The following is an 18,965-nucleotide window of genomic DNA, read 5'->3' on the forward strand; positions in this document are numbered from 1 at the left end:
TGTTCTTTGATTGTTTGAATAGTGCTTGTGTTATGTTGCTTGCTCTATGGCTTCTTCACCAGTAGCTTCCCTAGCCAACTTAGTTCCTTGCTCTTCCTCATACTCTTCTATAGCATTTCTTCCATCCTTTGTAGTGGCCAATTCTCCTCTCACATCCTCCTTTGAGGCAACTTACTCTTCCCACTTTTGGGTGACACCCATGAATATCATCTGTGATGCTGCAACAAGCTAACCAGATGTGGGGAATGGAGGACTGAACATATCTGTTATGAAATTAATGCCCAAGCTGACTAATCTTGTTTAAAAATTAAATTTTCATTCACACATCCAACTTTTCTTCTCTTCTTTCTGTTTTCTTCCTTTTCTTCCCTTCTAACCTAAATCTCTTCAACCATGAAACCCTATAATCTAATAGTTTACTTGAACAAAATTGTTTCAAGTGGTATTAGAGCTAATATACTCTTGAAGGCTAGTTAAAAATTATCAAAGATTCAAAATGATTGCAAGCACATCTTCAAAAACTTTTACCACATGTATGTCAATAACAAAACGTCCACTATTCGATGGAAGTAACTATTCTCAATGAAAATATAGAATGAAGCACTTCCTCTTAGGCTATATGTTAGATCTATGGGAAAGATCTATCCAAGGTCCTTACACTCCCATGAATTGGGAAGACGAAAAGGAAATAGAAAAATTACCTAGAGAATACACAATAAAAGAGAAAACGACAGTGTCTCTAAATCACAAAGCTCTAAATTTGCTTTTATGCATACTTAGTGCTATTGAACAGTCCAAGATGATTGGAGCATACAATGCAAAAGAATTTTGGGATAGACTTGAAGTTAACTATGAAGGGACGACTCAAGTAAAGGAACCAAAATTAACATACTCACAAAGGATTATGAAATTTTCAAAATGAAAGTAGGAGAGACAATAATAAGTATGAGTGAAAGGTTTAATGATATTCTTAGTAAATCAGCCTTGTTAGGTACCACCTTAATTGAAAAACAAAAGGTGGACAAATTCCCCCCAAGGAATGGATGCCCAAAGTAATAGGCATTAATGAAATAAGGGCAATTATGGTAGTTATTCTTTATGAGATTATAGAAAAATTTCTTACTTACGAAATGAGCTTAACAGAATTTGATGAATGTTGATTTATTGGCCATCACATAAATACAAAAGATCTCAAGGGAAGGAGAAGAGAGAAAGTCTAGCTTTTGGGAGAGAGGAGAGAAAAAACTAAGGGAGAGACAAGAGAAAAGGAGAAAGAGTTGTAAGAACAATTTTGAGCCAAGAGGAAGAGGCTTGAATGCTCTACCCCATGCCTTGAGGCTGTATTTATAGTTGTGTGAAGGTGTTTATAATTACTACAATACTCTTAGGGCTACATGCGTCAAAAGAAAAAAGACATAAGAGGAGGACATACACCAACGTGCATAATTACAATTTTATGTCATTTTTATAAAAGTTCTCCTTATTTACTAGTCATGCTACCCCTACACACGAGGGTGTCTCTTAACACTCCCCCTCAAACTAGTGTTTGTAACTTCATTTGAAAATAATCTTAATCGAAAAAAAATTGTGCTTGAAAAAGAAATTTTGATTACCTTGCTTTGATTCATCTTCTTTTTGTTCACATCTTGTTTGTAGTCTTCATCCAGTTCTCATCTTGTCTCCCCCTTACTTGGATATTCAAGTCACATAAAACGATTACCGCAACACATCGAATTCTTCATTGTTGTTTACATCTTTCTTGTATTTCTTCTTCTACTTCTCCCTCTCAAACTGGGGATCTCTTTGTTTTTTACCAAGTGACCCAACTTGCACAACATAATGGTGAGGGAAAAAACATCACTCCTAGTTGTATGATAAAGCTCCATCCACCAGTTAAAACGGTCATAGTCTAAAACACACTCCGCTCAATTTTAATCCAAACCTCTGGCCTAAATTGGAGCCCAACATTCCAGACTTTTAGAAAAGTTACAAACATTTGCTAGGAGTTCCTGCTAATAAGTCTATTTTTTTTTTCAATGCCTTCTTTGAACTTTTGTTCACTTATGGACTTGGTAAGAAAAGAGTGAATCCTAGTAGGTTCATAGAACTAGCCTTACTTGATGAACTATCAAAGCTGAGAAGGTTGCTACAATTCCAACAAATACAAGCTTTTTGTGAATGTGAATCCCATACAGTAAGTAAACATAATAATTAGACTGGAGAGTGCAGTAGTGTCTAAAACCAACTAGGAACCTTAAACTTCAGAAGTTGTAGTTCTTAATCTATCCTCTAGTCCTCGATCTGAGACAACTAGAGGGAAAGAGGGAAGTAGAGGATGGGGTTGTGATGGAGGAGGCAGAGGCAGAGGCCGAGGACATGGAGATAGGAAATGTTCACATTATAGACAGACCAACCATAATTCAGATAAATAATGTGAGAAAATTGGAAACCAACGTTCGCTCACTCCTCTATATCTTAAGACACCAAAAGTGCATAGTGTTAGAAGATGGGTTCAAACTCACACGTCCAAGAGGTGGCATCTTGGTAAATAAGAAAAGTTCTCATAAAGATAGCATAAAGATGTAATTACATGTTTATTTATGTCTCTTCTTTTGTAAAGATTGCAGCCATAAGGGCATTGTAATCATTGTAACATACTCTCTAAAAAATAGAGGCCCTTGGCTAAGAGGGTGAAATCCGAGCTCTTATCTCCCTACTAGTAGTCCACAGGGTGAAATTCAACAATTATTTCATTGTTTGGGACGACTCACTACTATGCATATGATTTTTCCTCTTGTGGCTTGTACATCATCTTCCACTCATGCCACTCTAGGTACGCCAGATATTTATACTCTACATGTTTCTTCTTAGCTATCACGAGTTATTAATTTTGGGGCTTCAACCATATGTCAGGTACAACATCCTTGTTTATCAATTTATCCCCTATTTCCTCATGTATGTCTCTAACATTAGCATATGGGTCTTCCTCCTTTGCTATAGATGGTGTGGTTCAACTGACTCATGGTATTTTCTAATAGATGTTACTATCCTATAGTGGTTGTTGAGTCACCTATTCTTGTTCTAGTTATGGAATAGTCTCACTATACTTTCCATTATTTTGCTTCATCCACCGTTGCAAGTATATCAACAAAAAAAGGTAAACAAACAACAACCCACCAGTGGATTGCAAGATCAAGGCTCCTACATAGCCCCCTTTAACATGGTTGGATCATCTTCCCTCGAGCTTGTAGATCTTGTTTTCACTGATTTCCATCTTCCCATTGCCATAAGAAAGGTACTTTAACATGTATGTCTCTAAAATATTTTTGAGGATTGAAGTCCGAGCAAAGGATAGTACTTTCCTAGAGGAAGTATATTATTGATATACTATGGGAGTATGGGCTTTTAGGAGCCAAACCAGTTGATACACCCTATGGAGGTTGGTCATAACTTGTGGGATGAGGATGACCTATTATTGAAAGACATGACCATGCATAGAAGACTGGTTGGACGATTAGTATATGCGATTATCACAAGACTTAATATTGCTTTTACTATTAGTATGGTGAGTCAGCTTATAGAATCTCCATGTAAAGTTAATCTTGAAACAACTCAAAGAATCTTATAGTATTTGAAGGGATCTCAAAGCAAAAAGGTTATTTTATACTCTTCATGATCATCATAAGATTGAAAGATATTTTGATGCAAGTTCTATTGGATCACAACTTGACAAGAAAACCACTATGAGGTTATAAGTATTTGTAGGAGGAAATCTTGTTAATTGAAAAAATAAGAAACAAAATGTGGTAGCAAGATCTAGTGCAAAGGCAAAATATGAATCAATGAATTACAGAATGAGTGAGCTGATGTGGATTCATGATGTGTTGAAGGAGTTTAAAGTTGTAGTTGAAGAGCCTATGATGCTTAAATGTGATAATCAAACAACTAGTTTCGTCGCTAGTAATCCTGCCTTCCATGAGAGAACAAAATATATTGAAATTGATCTTCATTTTGTGAGAGATACAAAGAGTGGCAACAAGTTGATTACCTCATATATCAGAACCACTGAGCAAATTGGTGATGTCTTTACAAAACCTATTGAAAAGCGAGACTTTAACAAGTTTTTACCAAGTTGGGTTTGTTGGATATCACACCCCAGCTTGAGAGGAAGTGTTAAAAGTCGGGGGCATTTTGATTATTTTATAATGGTGGTAAATACATACTAATGCAACCAGGAGGTCCCAAATTTATAGTATGGAGTTGTGATAGTTAGTATGAGATTTTCATATTATGTTAGAGGTTGTTTTTTGACTCTTATGTACACATCCCTATGTAAGGGACAATTCAGTATTTTTCAAAATATCTTAAGAGGCTTAATAAAATAGAGATGGGGGTCGTCTTCTCCCCCTATCTCTATCTTCTTACTTTCTTCCTCCTTCAATCTCTTCGCTCATCTCATGTTACACTTCTATTCCTTATCTTCCCATAGGCAAAATCCAATCAATTCCATTCCTCACCCCACCTTCTGCAGCAATGAGTCCTCAAAATGCCACAAGATGGAAGTCTCTCATGTAAAACACTATTTGCTTTAGTGACATATGATTGTGATTTTTCTAGATTCAATGAATTTGTCTGAGGCAACATGTTTTGGGTATTCACATCTTAGTAATAAACATAGTTCATTTGATACTTCAAGTAAATGATACTGCAATTGTTTTCAGTGAAGACCTTTCAATATAAGGGCCTCTTTACATGTTTTAGAATATTATCCTTTCATGAAAGAAATATTTATAAGACTAAAAAAGTCTAAAACTCTAAACTCCAAGAATCTCCACACCAGAGAACCAGCCATGTATTGGTGAAGACCTTCTCTTTTATTTTCTAGAACAGGTTGAGCTGATACTTTCCAGTTTCCAAATCAAATTGGAATTTGAAACAAATAAACAACAGAGGACCCTTGTACTGGGGACCCATCAAATTCATAAGTGACACATTTCACCTCTCTTCTGTAAACAGAAGTCAGAATCAATCTCTCCTTGTACAGAATATATATTGACAGCACAGAGGAGAGAGGAAAACCTCTCACACCAGAGCATCAGCAAAAGTAGCAGCATTCCCTCGTCATAACAGTTGGGCTTGAACTACTCTTTATGAGATAAAGAATGCTCACGTTTGACATTGCTTCCATTAAACATTTGGCAGGCAAGTTTTTTCAAAACATTAAAAATTGGTGACCAGAAATTCTCATTTTCACTTCTCAAACCTATCCAATAAAAAAAAAGTTAGAAGAAAAGAAAATTCGTCATCTATTTTTCCATAAAATACCAACTATTTGACTGTTTAGCCTCCAGAGATTATCCATTCTGGTCCATAAACCTCGGCCTATTTTATACAGTATTGATTTCTAGAAGAAATTGTCTACCAACTACTGAGAGCAGACCAGAAAAAGTGAAGAGAAAATGAGAAATTGTCTACCAACTACTGAGAGCTGCCCAGAAAAAGTGAAGAGAAAATGAGAAGGATGATCTCCACAGCAGATTATGCAACTCTGATTCAGTAGCTAACTCTAACAGTGCCTTCAACCATTACTGAGTTGGTCCAATTTTCTGGGGCTTCTAAACTCTACAAGATGTCCATGGCAAAGTACAAAGAACTAATAAAGAAACCAGCCTCTAGAAGCTGGACAAACTTTGCTTACAATGGACTTCGCATGGGAAACCACAAGTAACAACTGCAGCTTAGGCTCATCTTTTGGTTAAAATCCACAAACAGAGACATCCAATGCCTCTCAAAATCTAAAATCAGACAAGTTAGTCTCTACCTCTTCACCTTTGGCGTCATAAATCTTTGGCAAAGTATTTAGTATGTCAGAGATGTCTGTGTCTATCATCTCAGCGTGAAACCCTGCTGAGCCTACTCCATTTTGATAATCTCCAAGTCCATGGTTACAATGAACACCTTCAGAGGCATGATTGCCATCAGGAACTGCTGCATTGTTATTCTCCTGATGGCTAGCTCTGCTATCTTCTGAAACTACTGAAGGTGAGTCTTGTCTGCAACTCTCCATGTTTGAATTAACTTTTCCTTTTTGTTGACGGGTCACTGGCTTTCTAATGGGTGGCCGTTTACTCTTTACCGCCTTCTTTTTCGTTCTAGTAGGCCATTGAACCTTTCCTTCATGATCTTCTAGCTTGTTCAGGACATCTGCTATCGGCTTATCTAACCTGGGTGAATGCCTAACCTGCGAAGCGATAACTCTCTGTTTAACATTAGGGTTTACAGATTGCTTCCTCTGTTCGAAAGGGGGGTTTTTGGATATCTCACTTTGTTTCACATTGGCAGAGCTCGACTTCCCCTGGCTCCCAGTTTCTTCTCCCGGCCTGGCATTTGGATCAGATGTATTAGCTGAACCGTCTAGTGGCTCAGCTTTTGCAGCATCAGGAATCACGCCCGGCTGAAAATTGCCTGCAAACATAGAGAAAAATGGATTCCCAGCCAGACCACCTCCGAATCCCATCCCCGTAAACGGATTGAGGGAAGGACTAACAGTATTAAACCCCGGATACCCCATAGGAAAAAAACCCCAATTACAGTAGTACGCATTCATCCCCGGCATGGTCTGCGGAAGATTCTTCACCTCCAAAGCCCTGAAGGGCCGATTACAGTTCTGACATTTGAGATTACAGTTCTCATAAACGCTCGCATACTCATACATGTAATAGCAGTAAGGGCAACCCGTCCAAAAATTCTCCGATCCCGGATCCGCCTCAACGGTCGGCGCGGGGGTAGACGCTGAAGCGGAAGCCGCCTTATTCTGTGCCCGAGTTGGTCGCTTCCTCCCGGCAGAACCGAACCAGAGGGCAATCTCTCGCTCGCTGTCGTAGAGGGAGCGCTTGGTGGGATCCGAGAGGACGGACCATGCGTCAGCGACCAGCTTGAAGGCAGAGTCAGCCCCAACATTCTGGTTCTTATCAGGGTGCAAAAGCAGCGCCAGCTTCCTGTACTTCTTCTTTATGGTGTCGAGGTCGACAGCGGCGCCAGAGGAGGCATCCAGCTTGAGGACGGCGTACCAGTCATAGTGGTTGTTGACGCGCTTCTCAGCGGCGAGGAGGACATCAGCCACGGCGACGATCTGGTCGACGCCGTCGAGGAGTGGGTCAGCATCGAGGGCCTGATAGGCTAACTTCTTGCTGCCGACGAGATCCCGAGCGACCAGAAGCTTCTCGGCGATGCCCAGAAACCGCATGGCGTCAGAGCGGCTGGTGGCGGGAGCCATGTTCCCGGCGGTCCGATCTGATAAATTCCGGACACAGAGCTCTCATCTAGTTCGTTGCCGGAAAAGGGTAAAAAAGGAAAAAATAAATTGGTAACCGTGGAAGGCGATCTAGCTGCTTGGAGGGCGGACCCTCTACGACAGGACGTGGAGATTCCCTTGGGAAATGAACTAGTCCAATGAGGGTATTTAGGTAGTGGAACTTCTGTCACCATTACACCGCTCGTACCGGAGACCGGAGGAAAGAGAAACAACAGTGATCATAAGATTTGCAGCTAAATTTTGTAACGTCAATCTGAAAGCACCGAGTACGACGTCAGAATCTTATGTACCGTCACAAGTGTCCCTATAATTGGCCTAGGCGTGGATCCTCTCCAGGAACCATCTTTGAGCCAGGGTAAATTCTCTCCTACCAAGTCGAAGAATTAGATTTTACAGATCTTATGCTTATTAGTATATATTACCATTCTGGTCTAATATAAAAAATAATTTAGTAAAAAACATAAAAAATGGTTACGATAGCCATCGGACGATTGAGATAATTGTTAATCATGATCGGATGACCGAGATAAGTTTTGTATATTTCTCTTCTTCTTCTTTCACTAACATGGACAAGAATTGATGATTACAAAATAATTGAATACTTTATTAGTAAAGTCTGATGATTATAAAATTATTTGGGAACACATTCAATAATTAGACATCTAAGTATTCAATTAAGATTTAAAAGAACAAGAACTGAAATACTTTGCTCAATGAAATGTGGTGGACTAAATGGACAATTGTTGACTTCTTCATTCTTGCCAGTCCTTTGTTTGTGGATGTGATGACTCCCTTGGTGTGGATGAGAGTGAATTGTTAATTCCTCTTATTGACATTGTCGACTCTTTTGTTAGTCTCAAGATCCCCGATCTCCATTGAGATAATTTTAGAGACAATCAACACTAATGTTATTAATGAGGTGCTTTAAATATGCCCTATACATCAAAAAGCTCGGACAAAATTTTCTGGCAGTTATCCATACAAGCAGCCTTGGTCCATTCAAATAACCTATATAAAAGAGGAAACAATCACCATCTGTTAAGACCATTCACTTAATTGTCTAAATGTCTAGCCAAGAAGAGAAAGAAGAGGAAACAAGTAAACAAGGCTATGTGATGAAGGTTGTCTAACAAGACTCCCCCCATCTAATAGGGCATGAGAGGAAACAGTTATTATAAGTACTTTTTTTTACCAATTGACTAAGAGCTATTTGTGACGACTAATCGGTCTAAGACCACCCGAATGACCAAGAGATAAAAACCACTAGAAGCATATGATATGTAAACCATCCAAGGGCCCAACAAAAGAAGTCAAACACCCAAAAGAAGCAGTTCAATCAGTTCATAGCCTTTCCAAATGGCTGGTTGTAGATAAGTTGCAGAACAAGGATGAAGGCTTTGATTCCGACAAGATAGGTAAAAAGAGAAAAACTTCATTAACTAATTATAGTTTGAGGAAACAAGTAGCATAATAATAATAATAACAGCCAATGTAAACCGTATATAAACGAAACAGAATAAGCTATTTTGTATTTCATTATATTTATATTCAGTATATCAATATGTTACCCATATATTTTGTATTTCATTATATTTATATTCGGTATATCAATATATGTTACCCATATATCAACAGAGCTAGAAATTAACCTCTCCATTAGTTGTTTAACCAAAAATTGCAATGGTTAGATTAACTTCGCATTTACATCTCATTCCTAACCAAATCTACATAAGAAAGAATTTCCTGTTAACACATGCAAAATATATACTCAAGATTACAAAAAAAGACTAAAAAATAAAAAAATTGCCAAATCAAACTTCTGAATTTACCTCATATTTGGGGGAAGTGCAACAGAAACGCTCTTAAAGTCAAATAAGAAATGTATGTTACAGACATCCCTAGCTCCAGTTCTTTTTTCTTTTTTTTCTTTTCTCTTGAATGATATACCCTTCGCTGACATATTTCTGCCTCACTGGACTTTGAACAAACACCTTAGTCCTAAAGACAAAGACCAACCATGTATAAGTTGATATTGCTGCCACAACAATGACCCCAATATACACACTAAGGGTGGCAGCGCACACATACAAGTACCTGTAGAAAAAAAAATTGAGTCATCTTGACAGATAATAGTATGAAATGACTTGATTCAGAGTGCCTCTTCGTCCCCTTCAAATTGGTAATTTTCTCAATTTTTTTTGTTTCCCACACGGAATATGCATTATAACAAACCGCTCAAATAACAATTCAGTACTTCGGCAGAGTGTGTAGCAGGAAATAAAGACTACTTACTTTGGCGAGAATACACTCCAAACAAATAGATGGTTCCTCATAAGCAGCAATATGAAGGTGAATGTAGCTAGTGCAACTGAATTCAAGGCCAAAGGCACAAGACAAGGCATCCCAACCTTAATCTGGAGATAGAGACTCAGACTTTTAAGACCCAATGGAAATTTCATCTCCTTCACGGGAGTGTACATTAATAGACTAAGAATAAACAGCAGTGGTGATGCATAAGTGATAAAAAATAGCAAGATTCCCGAAAGTACTGTGGAGTGGCTAGAGAGACCCTGGTGCCAGACAAAATTATGTGTTAGAATCCGACAACAAAATTGTTTGTGTTAGAATGCAACAATAAATGTTCAGGCCAAAACTGAGACTCAAATGATGGAAATAAGTACAGCCATCTCTCAAAAAGACCATACTGGAGCAAACTGACCCCACAGTTTTTATACATGTGGGCATCAGGCCAAATTTCAAATTTTGACTCTGATAATTAGAATAATGTCAACAAACCATCACAACCATTTTAGCATGCAACTCTGAATCAACAATTTCCTCATATTAGTGAATGCTTAGACCATCTGGCCCAGTAACCTGAGAGATGGTATGGAGATAGTTTCTTGCATATTTGGATGTACAAGCCGGTAGCCCTTTCCCCTGAGCAGGCAAGTTATACAGAGAGGCCTAAAGCAAAATCCACGATGATGACATAATGTAGAAAGAATATCAGAATAAACAATTAAATTGAATGGAAAACTTACAATAAATGCACCAGCAACATCAATAGTTGCTAAGCTATTGCTGTTTCCCAATCCAAAATGACCTGCCATGCCCAGAAAGTACATGGCTGCAACCTGTGGAAGAAACAAAATAAGCATATGTTATGTTTTCCCATCATGTAAGCGGAACACAAAATTTGCAATGGTATTAAAAGTAACCACTAAACATGCAAGGACCATAAAAGAACCGAACAATGCCACACAGTTAGAAAAGTCCAAGCAAACTATGCACTTAGACACAATGAATAAATAAATAGTTAAGTTTAAAGTGAAGACACTGATTCACTTCAAGATAATAACAAGGATGATAGATTTAAAAACTGACCTCTACCCATGGTTTGTGGTGGGACCCAACAATGGAAAAATACTTCGTGCAAAGCAGAATTTGCAGAAAAAGTAGCAATATGGGGCCAGCTTTTATCTTGTGATGGAGAAGTAACTGCAGAAGGCACCATAAAACAACTGAAGTCCTTCCAATCAAGTATGACAAATCTCTTATGCTGGACAGAAGGTACTTGTAGTGCATTTCATTGTCTGAGCTAGTAAACTGATGTTGCATTGCCTTCTGAACCTGATAGAGTGAAATTGGCATAAGCCATGGCACAGTTAAAGTGACCCCAAGGAATGTCACACCAAGAGTTGCAAAAATAGTTTGTGCCATTGATGTCGCACTATAAGTGGATGCTCCAGTCATGCTATCCTTATATTCCATGGTATGAAGCAAAACAAGAATGCTAGTAACAAGTATACTGGCTTGAACTATAATATTGAGACCTTTCATTGATTTAATCTGATGAAGTGTATACAAACCCAAACCTGTAATAAGGACCACTGAAGCTACTTGGAGATATTGCAGAGTGACTGAACCCATTTGCTCAAACCACTTTGAAATATCAGGAAGATGGGTCCAGTTTACTCCACCCTGATACCAACCCCTCAAAATCCTTCCACAAATAAGCAAAGATAATATAGGAAATATCCGAAAGAGTCTGTGACCATCACATGAATTGGATGAGGCTGCAACCAGCTGGCCCCGAAATGAAGTACGAAGAAATATGAAAAACAAGGTTGAGGTGAGGAAATGCCATATATATTGCTCTTCCTCCACCATGGAGCTTGAAGCAAGACTAAGAACATAAATAGAAACAGCAGCCAACACAAATATTTCATCCAAATGCCACTTGGAGTCAAAGTTCCTCAATTCAGGACTTTGAATTTCTCCTAAGCTAACTTCGCTGGAGAACAAAAACAGAAGGCCTACAAGTATCACACTTGACATGAACATAATCAAAATGCCGACAGCAAGTAAGTCAAACGGTTTCTGCAGAAATAGAGAAGATAAATGGCATTTTCCTCCAAAAATGTTCAACTAACAATTAAAATCATAGAAATGAGGTGATATGTACATCAGTCACTCTTCGTGATAACCACTCTGCTGCAGTTCTTGAAAATTTATAGTATTCTGTAATCACATTATGGAGGTCAGTGATATAAATGGACCTGCATTTAGAACATTTCCAAGTAAATACATTATTGACAATGTAAATATAAATAACTTGGCAAAGCTTTGGAAACAAAAGTTTTACATGGAGGTTGCAAGCTGTCCATGTTTCCAAGAATCATGCGAAGCCAAGGCTTTCAAAAATAAGCAATGAAGCTTTTCCTCATCAGTGTGATTGCATCCAGTGGTCATCAGAGCTTGCTTATAATCGAAGTCTTTAGATGGAGACTTTCCACAGAACAAGTAAGGTAATTCTGCCTGCAGTAATCTTTTTAATTGCCAGGAATTCAATTCAATTGCTCGGAGTTGTTGCTCTTCTGAAATAGGCAAAGCACACAGAGGAAAAATAGGTAAAGAAAACAACATGTGGAATGAGATTAACTATGACCACTCCATCCTATGGCTTCAAAAGTTTCAAATGTCTTAGTTTCTGAAGTCAGATTTATGTCCCCTTCCATCATGATTGAAGTGAGCATGATCTACTATCGTTTTCACAAATTCCTTGCATAATTATATATAGTTAGAAGACTAAAAAAGAGGGAAGTAGACAAACCTGTCAAACAACTCAGAGTTTCTGGGATGAGAATCCCAACACTGTTTTTTGGAATTGGTACACCAAATAGAATAGCCAAAGTGGGTGCTATGTCAACCTAAATAACCCAAGTTTAATAGGTGAATTAAAATTATAATCACTTGTAACATCGTGGAATTATAACTCATTCAGTGTTTGAACCATATTTGTTTCCTGTCCTAAATCTTAAATTTCATAAAGATTGTTCCAAAAGGAAAAAAACTATCTGCTTTGCAAATAGATAAAATAAAATACATTAAAAACTTCTTTTTTTAAATGATGCTGATTTTTATAAGGACAAAAGCTCAAAAGAACAATTTACAAAGGAGGGAAGCCTTCCCAAACAATGAGAGATTGCTAGGAAGTTCTGAATTTTGCTAATTTATCGGCCAAAGAGCTGGCTGATCTAGGAATGAGATTCCAATTACAATGAGTAGAAGATACAATGTCAGCAATACTATCAGTGATGGCCACATTAAAAACTTTTTAAAAAAGAAAAAAACCATTCTAACATTATTTGCACCAGCAGTACATCTATAATTTAAAAACCTGAGAAGCTGAATTCAGGGTTGCTGAAGTGTAATCTTGATGCTTAGAATGTAGTCCAACAAAAAGAACCAGGGAGTCGGTCTCTTCATATGAGGAGCCTCCATGGTTGCCGCTATCTGTCATGCCATGATCACTCACAACTACCTATCCAGTGTAACCCAGAAAGGATATTTCAAGTCAGTACACATGCTGCACCAAAGCTTAAAAAATTAGAACAAAGAGAGAAAGAAGGCAGAACAAACCAAAAGCGTGTGTTTGTCAGTACTCTCTAGCAAGATTGCAGTCGTGTGAATTATCCTTATAATTTCATCCATCTCCTTCAGTTTTGGGGCCATTAAGACACTGACATTATTTGTGAAGCTTTGAAGCTAAGCTGCTGCATATATGTTGGAGGGCCTTAAGCCTAAGTTTAAGAAACTAGCAGTAAAAAAATACCTGTGGCGTCCACCAATATGACCAACATGATCTAAGCCAAGATAGTGAAGAATCTGAATAAGAGCTTCAGTTAGAAAAGCACCCACTGCACAAATAATAACTCAAAATCCCTGTTTATTTTCTAAGACCACATGAGAAGGTAATATTGATTTTCTTCCAAAAAAAAATTAATTTTGATTAGAGAAGTAATCATAATTTGGTATTAGTTAAAAATAACCTATTGAAACCCTCCAAGAACAAAGGAAGGAAGACAGGCCATCAAAATTTACAATTCTAGTATTTTCTTTTTTCTTTTCTGAGGTGTTTATTGCAATAGTAATTAACCAGACACATATTAGGCACAGTGGCATGTTAACCTTAATGGTGGCAAGCCCCAAGTGAGCAAGTACACAGATCAGACCATCCTGGCTGTCCAACTATGAATCAAGAGTAAGTGGTCTAGGTAAAAAGTCTCTCGGACCACAACTGAAGAAACAAATGAGGACCTTTTATTATTATTATTATTATTATATCATTACGAGAGCCACGGAGTGATTAGTCAAGATCAAGCAAAAAAGTATGATCCTAGTAATTCTGGACCAAGTGAAGAGAAGTAACTATATCTAGGAACTCTCCCCAGAATTATAAAATACATCCATCCAAAAAACTAAAGAACAGAACATGAAATAATTAGATTTTCGAATGAGTACTCAGACTTAAAGCACAGATAAAATGCCTTTCACAAAAAAGGTGAGAAGCACTATGTATGAAATGTACCAGAAGGTTCCAGTCTTTTGCAACAAGCTCAGTATCCAAGTGCCGGGTAACATTGTGATCCACTTCTACTGTATCTTTCACCTGCAACATGACAAATAAGCCACATCTAAAATTCAATTAGGAACAAAGCCTCCAAAAAATTTGAAAAAAAAACAATGCACTAAAAAGTAACGTTATACATGAAAAACAGTGAATGTCATTAGGCAAATAAACTTAATTGCTTAGTAGGCAATTTTTTTTTTTCATTTTTGAACTAGTAGTAGACAATATTGTTGACAGGGAGGTTTACAATGGACTTTAGATGTGGTAGTGCCACAGAACATGAGCATTCAAACAAGAAGTTTAGAAAACAAAGAAATCTCAAGCATGCCATAAACTAATAAATCAAAACAATCTCAAGCACGGTATAAACTTATAACGAAATCTCAAGCACGCTATAAACTTACAAAGAAACTGCTAACTCCATCATGCCGAGCAAATAGTCCAGGAAACAGTTTAAGCCATGTCTCATCACCATGCATCACCATTTTCCAACCGACACTATCAAATTGACCTGTCACAAGCAGACATGAGAAAAATAAGATCATCAACGGTAACAGCCAAACTGTTAAACCTTTTATATAATGGTCACACCATCCTACCGTAGCATGTTTTAATCCAACTAACCAAGAAGATTATCATCCAAAAATTTCTGAGTGTTAAAATTGAATGCCACATCCAAGAAGCCACCAATAGCCCCAGAGACCATTGCCTGTCAGTGTAAATATAGAAGAAAACGAATGAGAAAAGAATACAAGATTATTTGTCTCAAGGTTACAGTCACAAACTTAACATTATCATTACCGAACCCTCACCTTTAATCGAGGCATGGTAACAGTAGGTGGTGCAGCTTTCGCATGGTAACCAATTGCTTTTCCATTTGACAGAAGAGATTGAGTGTACGGCATAGCATCCTTCATGGATTCACCTGGATGCTTGTGGCTCTTGCCCAGCACAAACTCTGCAGGTAAGCCATCCACAACCTAGAAGAAGACCATTTAGATTTAGAACTTGACGGGCAACCTTCTCTAAAAAACAAAGTCCAAGCAGACTTATAATTATAAAAGAAGTTACCAATTAACATCGCATACCATAAATATTAATCTATCAAAAGAAGAAGGTATGCCAGACAACTCCTGCAATACGAACACACAATCAAGCATTTACTTGTAAACAACAACACATATCCACATGTAAGAAAAATGACAAAAACATAGACAAACACCATTGCTACATTATCTTTGTCACTCAATACAAGAGCTAACATTATGAACCAATATATACAAGAAGCCGATGAACAAAAACTTGTAACTTCATATCAATGCTGTTGAAGTGGTGCCTCGAATTACGTCGAAAAACCTATGTTATAATGTACGAGCCCAAAAATCACATGGAGAAAATTTTATCTAATTTTTTTTTGAGGTATGTGGTTGTAGCGACCCACCAGTAACCACTTCTAGGGATGCAGAGGTGGAAAACCCCACAATATGAAGCTGTGTAACTATCTGGGTTCAGTCTATGTTAGTGTGTTCAATGGAAAGTGAATTATTTTTTTGTGTTAGTATATTCAATGGAAAGTGCAGTGTAAAGTATTTTCTTGTGTTAGTGTGCACAATGAAAATTTTAGTGGAAAGGAAAAAATGAGACTTCTTGCGAGTTCCTCTATTTGAGACCAGGCGTCGGCGAGCGTCGAGAGAGAGGGACTGTTGATAGGAAAGCTCACAGTCTCCGCACCCACAAGAGGAACAAAGAGAGATTGATAAAGCTTGTTGGTGGACAGGTTGAACCAGAACTAAAACAAGGATGAGGAACGACAAAACGAGTTGGAAGAAGAAAGAGGAAAAGAGGAATCGAGTGAAATGATGAGTAAAAGTGAATTCATTGATCTCATGGAGTGAAACGATGAGTAAAAGTGAATTCATTGGTCACATGGAGTGAATTCACTTTTACTCTTTTTTCACTTAAACAAGTATTCACATTCAAGGGGACTCCAAGGTTGTGATTGGTTGGTGCTAGCGCAATACTACTCCCCCATGGAGGCACTAGGACATATTCCATGAGATTTTGGATATTGTATCTTCTTTTTCATGTATTTGGTCTCACATTCCGAGATCTGCAAATTCAGTAGCAGATGTGCTTGCCAAGGAGGGAGTTTTCCTGCAATCTCTTGTTGTAAGGGATTTGCTCCCTCCACCTTTGTAATTTTCTCTTGTTAATAGAAATACATCATCATAAAAAAAAAAAAAACTTAAACAAGTAAAAGTGAATTATCTCTCCACTTACACAGCGCACTAAGGATTTTGGAGCCACTTTCCCTAGTGAGAGTGAATTCACTTTTACTTACACAGTGCACTAACAGGCCCAAGTGAATGTGTGAATACAAAAGAAGTAATTATCAATAGCACAACTTGCACACAAAAAGAACGCCGTCTGCAAAGTCAACGGTCTCAAGGAAGAGTAAGTTTCCAAATAAAAGAAGCTAATGCGGAAAATTCAACCTCATAAAGCGACCCGAGCTGTTCAGGAGGTGGCCTTTGCATCTCCTCAGCATGACCATCCGTGGAACTACAGGTAGGAAAACTATAGCTCTCCGGACCGCTAAATGAAGAACAAGTCAGTAAACAGATTGGATTCGGAGAATGACGAATCTGATGATTAGTGAATTACCTGACACCAGAGAGAGCTGGTTTAACAGGGAAAAATCCAAGCACGAAGAGGGAGAGCCCAACGACCTGTAACAGAACCGCAGAGAGTGTGAATATTGCAAGTTTCGAACAGGTTAGGGTAGCCATCAGATTCCCGTCAGGTCGAGCGTTCTATTTTGCTGTCTGCCCTGACCAATCTTAGTAAGGAAACAGGAAAAATAAAACTGAAGCCAGGAGCGACGCTGGCAACAAATTTACACAGGCACCAAAAGCCTCAGCCTCCGAGCAGTTAGACGACAGCGAGTTTCATTTAGGGTGATATGGTGGTCCGGAACATGTTCTGCGACTAGGCTGGTCGACTCGGAAATAAGATTCTGAACTCGGGTGCTTCGACCCAACCCGAATTTGAGTGAGTCCAAGTCTGGTTTCATTTCGACAACATCACAGTGATCAAGGTTATTCGTTTCAACACAGAGAAAACCTCGAAGTTCAATGTACCTACCAAAGCTTCAAGTAGCTTATTCTCCATGTGTAACTTGCCCATACCACCGAGCCAGAAGAAGAAAGAGAGGCTCCCAATGTTTTCTCACTCCCCCGATTGTCCCTTTTACATTTTTTTCTCTTAGGAAAGTTATGCTACAATATATTTCGGTTAGACGCACATAGGCCGCCATGTCACAAAATGACCAAGTGGAGTGCTACCCGTAGGGGTGGCTTCGAACCGAGCTAGCTCGTTAGACGCACATAGGCCGCCCATGTCACAAAATGACCAAGTGGAGTGCTACCCGTAGGGGTAGCTTCACGAGCCGGCTCGGTTCGATTCGTCATCTATCGAGCTCGAGCACCGAAATCGGCTTGTTTACCTTAACGAGCCGAGCTCAACCGAAGCTAGGTTCTGTTCGTCGGCTCGCGAGCTGGCTCGAAGTGAGTCGGATCGGTATAGATCGGTATCGGGATCGCGAGCGAGCGGGAGCGGGATCGAGAGCGAGGGGGGGAAAAAAATTTCCTCCCCCTTCATCACCGCCAACCCCTCCCATCGGTGGTTGTCGCCGCCTCTACCGTCGTCGCAGCTGTTCGGCGGCCGTCTCTACCGCCGTCGGAGCTGCTCGTCGGCCGCCTCTGTGGCCGTCCGTTCGATTTCTTCCTCTCCTCGCCGTCGCCTCAGTTTTCGTCGCCGCCGCTTCCGTTGCCGCCGCCTCCGTCGTAGCCGTCATCCCCAACGATACGTCCTCCCCGGCGCCGTAACCCCTTCCCTCCGCGTCATCTCTGCGGAAAACCAGAACAGAGGAGAAATAATCTCCCCCCTCCCTCGTGCGAAGATGATCTCGCACGTGCAAGATCATAAAATAAAAAATAAAAAAAAATTTCTTCTGGAAAAAATTAAAAATAAATTTTATAGATATAATTTTCTATAAACTATTAGTGTCTCATGTTTTTTTAAATATTTTTCTAATTGAAATTTTTTATTAAAAATCATATAATTTTCTAAGTAAGATTTTTCGTACCAAGATGGGGTAGAAAACTGTATAGAAAATTTTTGAATAAGTATTTAACAGTTGATGCTGTAATACTTTTAGCATGAAGCATTTTTCATTGCAATTTTGTGTTTGATATTTTATTTAATTAAAATTTTATCGATAAGTATAATAATATATTAGATTGATTATTAATTTTTATTTATTTTCCTAGAAGAGACAATAAAAGGTCCATGTAACTTTCCTAAGAAAAATTTAAAATATTTCCTGTAATTTTCTAATAAGTCACTAATAGTAATAAAATTTTATTTAAAGGTTTTTTTGGGAATATGTATCATAGGAAAAATATTTTTAGTTTTTCCTAGAATATAAATTTTTATCTATGGGTACTAAGGAGGCCATGATAAATTATGGCCAGATTCAAAAATTACAAAACAAGCTAGACAACAATTGGAGTAAAAAATATTAATATTGGTGCATTTTAATCCATTATTGAAATTCAATTCTGAACCTCCCCTATCATTATATTTTTTTAAAATGTATGCATAATTTTATATATAATTTATTCAAAGCCACCCCTACGTGCGAGATCATAAACAAAGAAAAAAAACTTTGTC

General features: G+C 38.3%; 2 protein-coding genes across 5 annotated transcripts; both read right to left on the reverse strand.

Annotated features, from left to right (window-relative positions):
* Positions 1-4,853: 4,853 nt before the first annotated feature.
* On the reverse strand, positions 4,854-7,481 carry LOC137936610 (uncharacterized). Of its 2 annotated transcripts, XM_068781395.1 has the most exons (2): positions 6,325-7,481; positions 6,170-6,241 (listed from the first exon to the last, which is right to left on the reverse strand). In XM_068781395.1, the coding sequence occupies exons 1-2, from the start codon at positions 7,274-7,276 to the stop codon at positions 6,237-6,239; spliced, it is 957 nt and encodes a 318-aa protein (XP_068637496.1). In that variant the 5' UTR covers positions 7,277-7,481; the 3' UTR covers positions 6,170-6,236. The 2 variants fall into 2 exon arrangements, with proteins under 2 accessions (XP_068637495.1, XP_068637496.1); XM_068781394.1 differs by having other exon boundaries at positions 4,854-7,481.
* A 480-nt stretch (positions 7,482-7,961) lies between these two features.
* On the reverse strand, positions 7,962-17,085 carry LOC137937165 (GPI ethanolamine phosphate transferase 2). Of its 3 annotated transcripts, XR_011109611.1 has the most exons (19): positions 16,896-17,085; positions 16,727-16,826; positions 15,320-15,364; positions 15,044-15,211; positions 14,856-14,940; positions 14,636-14,742; positions 14,190-14,270; positions 13,434-13,486; positions 13,241-13,340; positions 12,999-13,142; positions 12,432-12,528; positions 11,964-12,195; positions 11,784-11,877; positions 10,703-11,698; positions 10,360-10,452; positions 10,193-10,255; positions 9,608-9,885; positions 9,145-9,409; positions 7,962-8,323 (listed from the first exon to the last, which is right to left on the reverse strand). XR_011109611.1 is itself a non-coding variant. In XM_068782255.1 (18 exons), the coding sequence occupies exons 1-18, from the start codon at positions 17,018-17,020 to the stop codon at positions 9,214-9,216; spliced, it is 3,057 nt and encodes a 1,018-aa protein (XP_068638356.1). In that variant the 5' UTR covers positions 17,021-17,085; the 3' UTR covers positions 9,019-9,213. The 3 variants fall into 3 exon arrangements, 2 of the variants coding, with proteins under 2 accessions (XP_068638356.1, XP_068638357.1); XM_068782255.1 differs by lacking the exon at positions 7,962-8,323 and having other exon boundaries at positions 9,019-9,409; XM_068782256.1 differs by lacking the exons at positions 7,962-8,323; positions 10,193-10,255 and having other exon boundaries at positions 9,019-9,409.
* Between the last annotated feature and the right edge of the window lie 1,880 nt (positions 17,086-18,965).

Source organism: Aristolochia californica, unplaced genomic scaffold (assembly GCF_029961685.1).
Source record: "Aristolochia californica isolate CCGP_79_NKW_82.1479 unplaced genomic scaffold, dmAriCali1.0.hap1 SCAF_7, whole genome shotgun sequence".
NCBI classification, from domain to species: Eukaryota; Viridiplantae; Streptophyta; class Magnoliopsida; order Piperales; family Aristolochiaceae; genus Aristolochia; species Aristolochia californica.

What these genes read in the sequence shown, in the direction of transcription:
- LOC137937165 (XM_068782255.1), bottom strand. Translation starts at nt 17,020, where the DNA reads ATGGCTACCCTAACCTGTTCGAAACTTGCAATATTCACACTCTCTGCG. An exon ending in CTGACAAACACACGCTTTTG is followed by an intron (nt 13,143 to 13,240) that starts GTTTGTTCTGCC and finishes TACACTGGATAG; the next exon opens with GTAGTTGTGAGTGATCATGG. An exon ending in AACTCTGAGTTGTTTGACAG is followed by an intron (nt 12,196 to 12,431) that starts GTTTGTCTACTT and finishes TGCCTATTTCAG; the next exon opens with AAGAGCAACAACTCCGAGCA.
- LOC137936610 (XM_068781394.1), bottom strand. Translation starts at nt 7,276, where the DNA reads ATGGCTCCCGCCACCAGCCGCTCTGACGCCATGCGGTTTCTGGGCATC.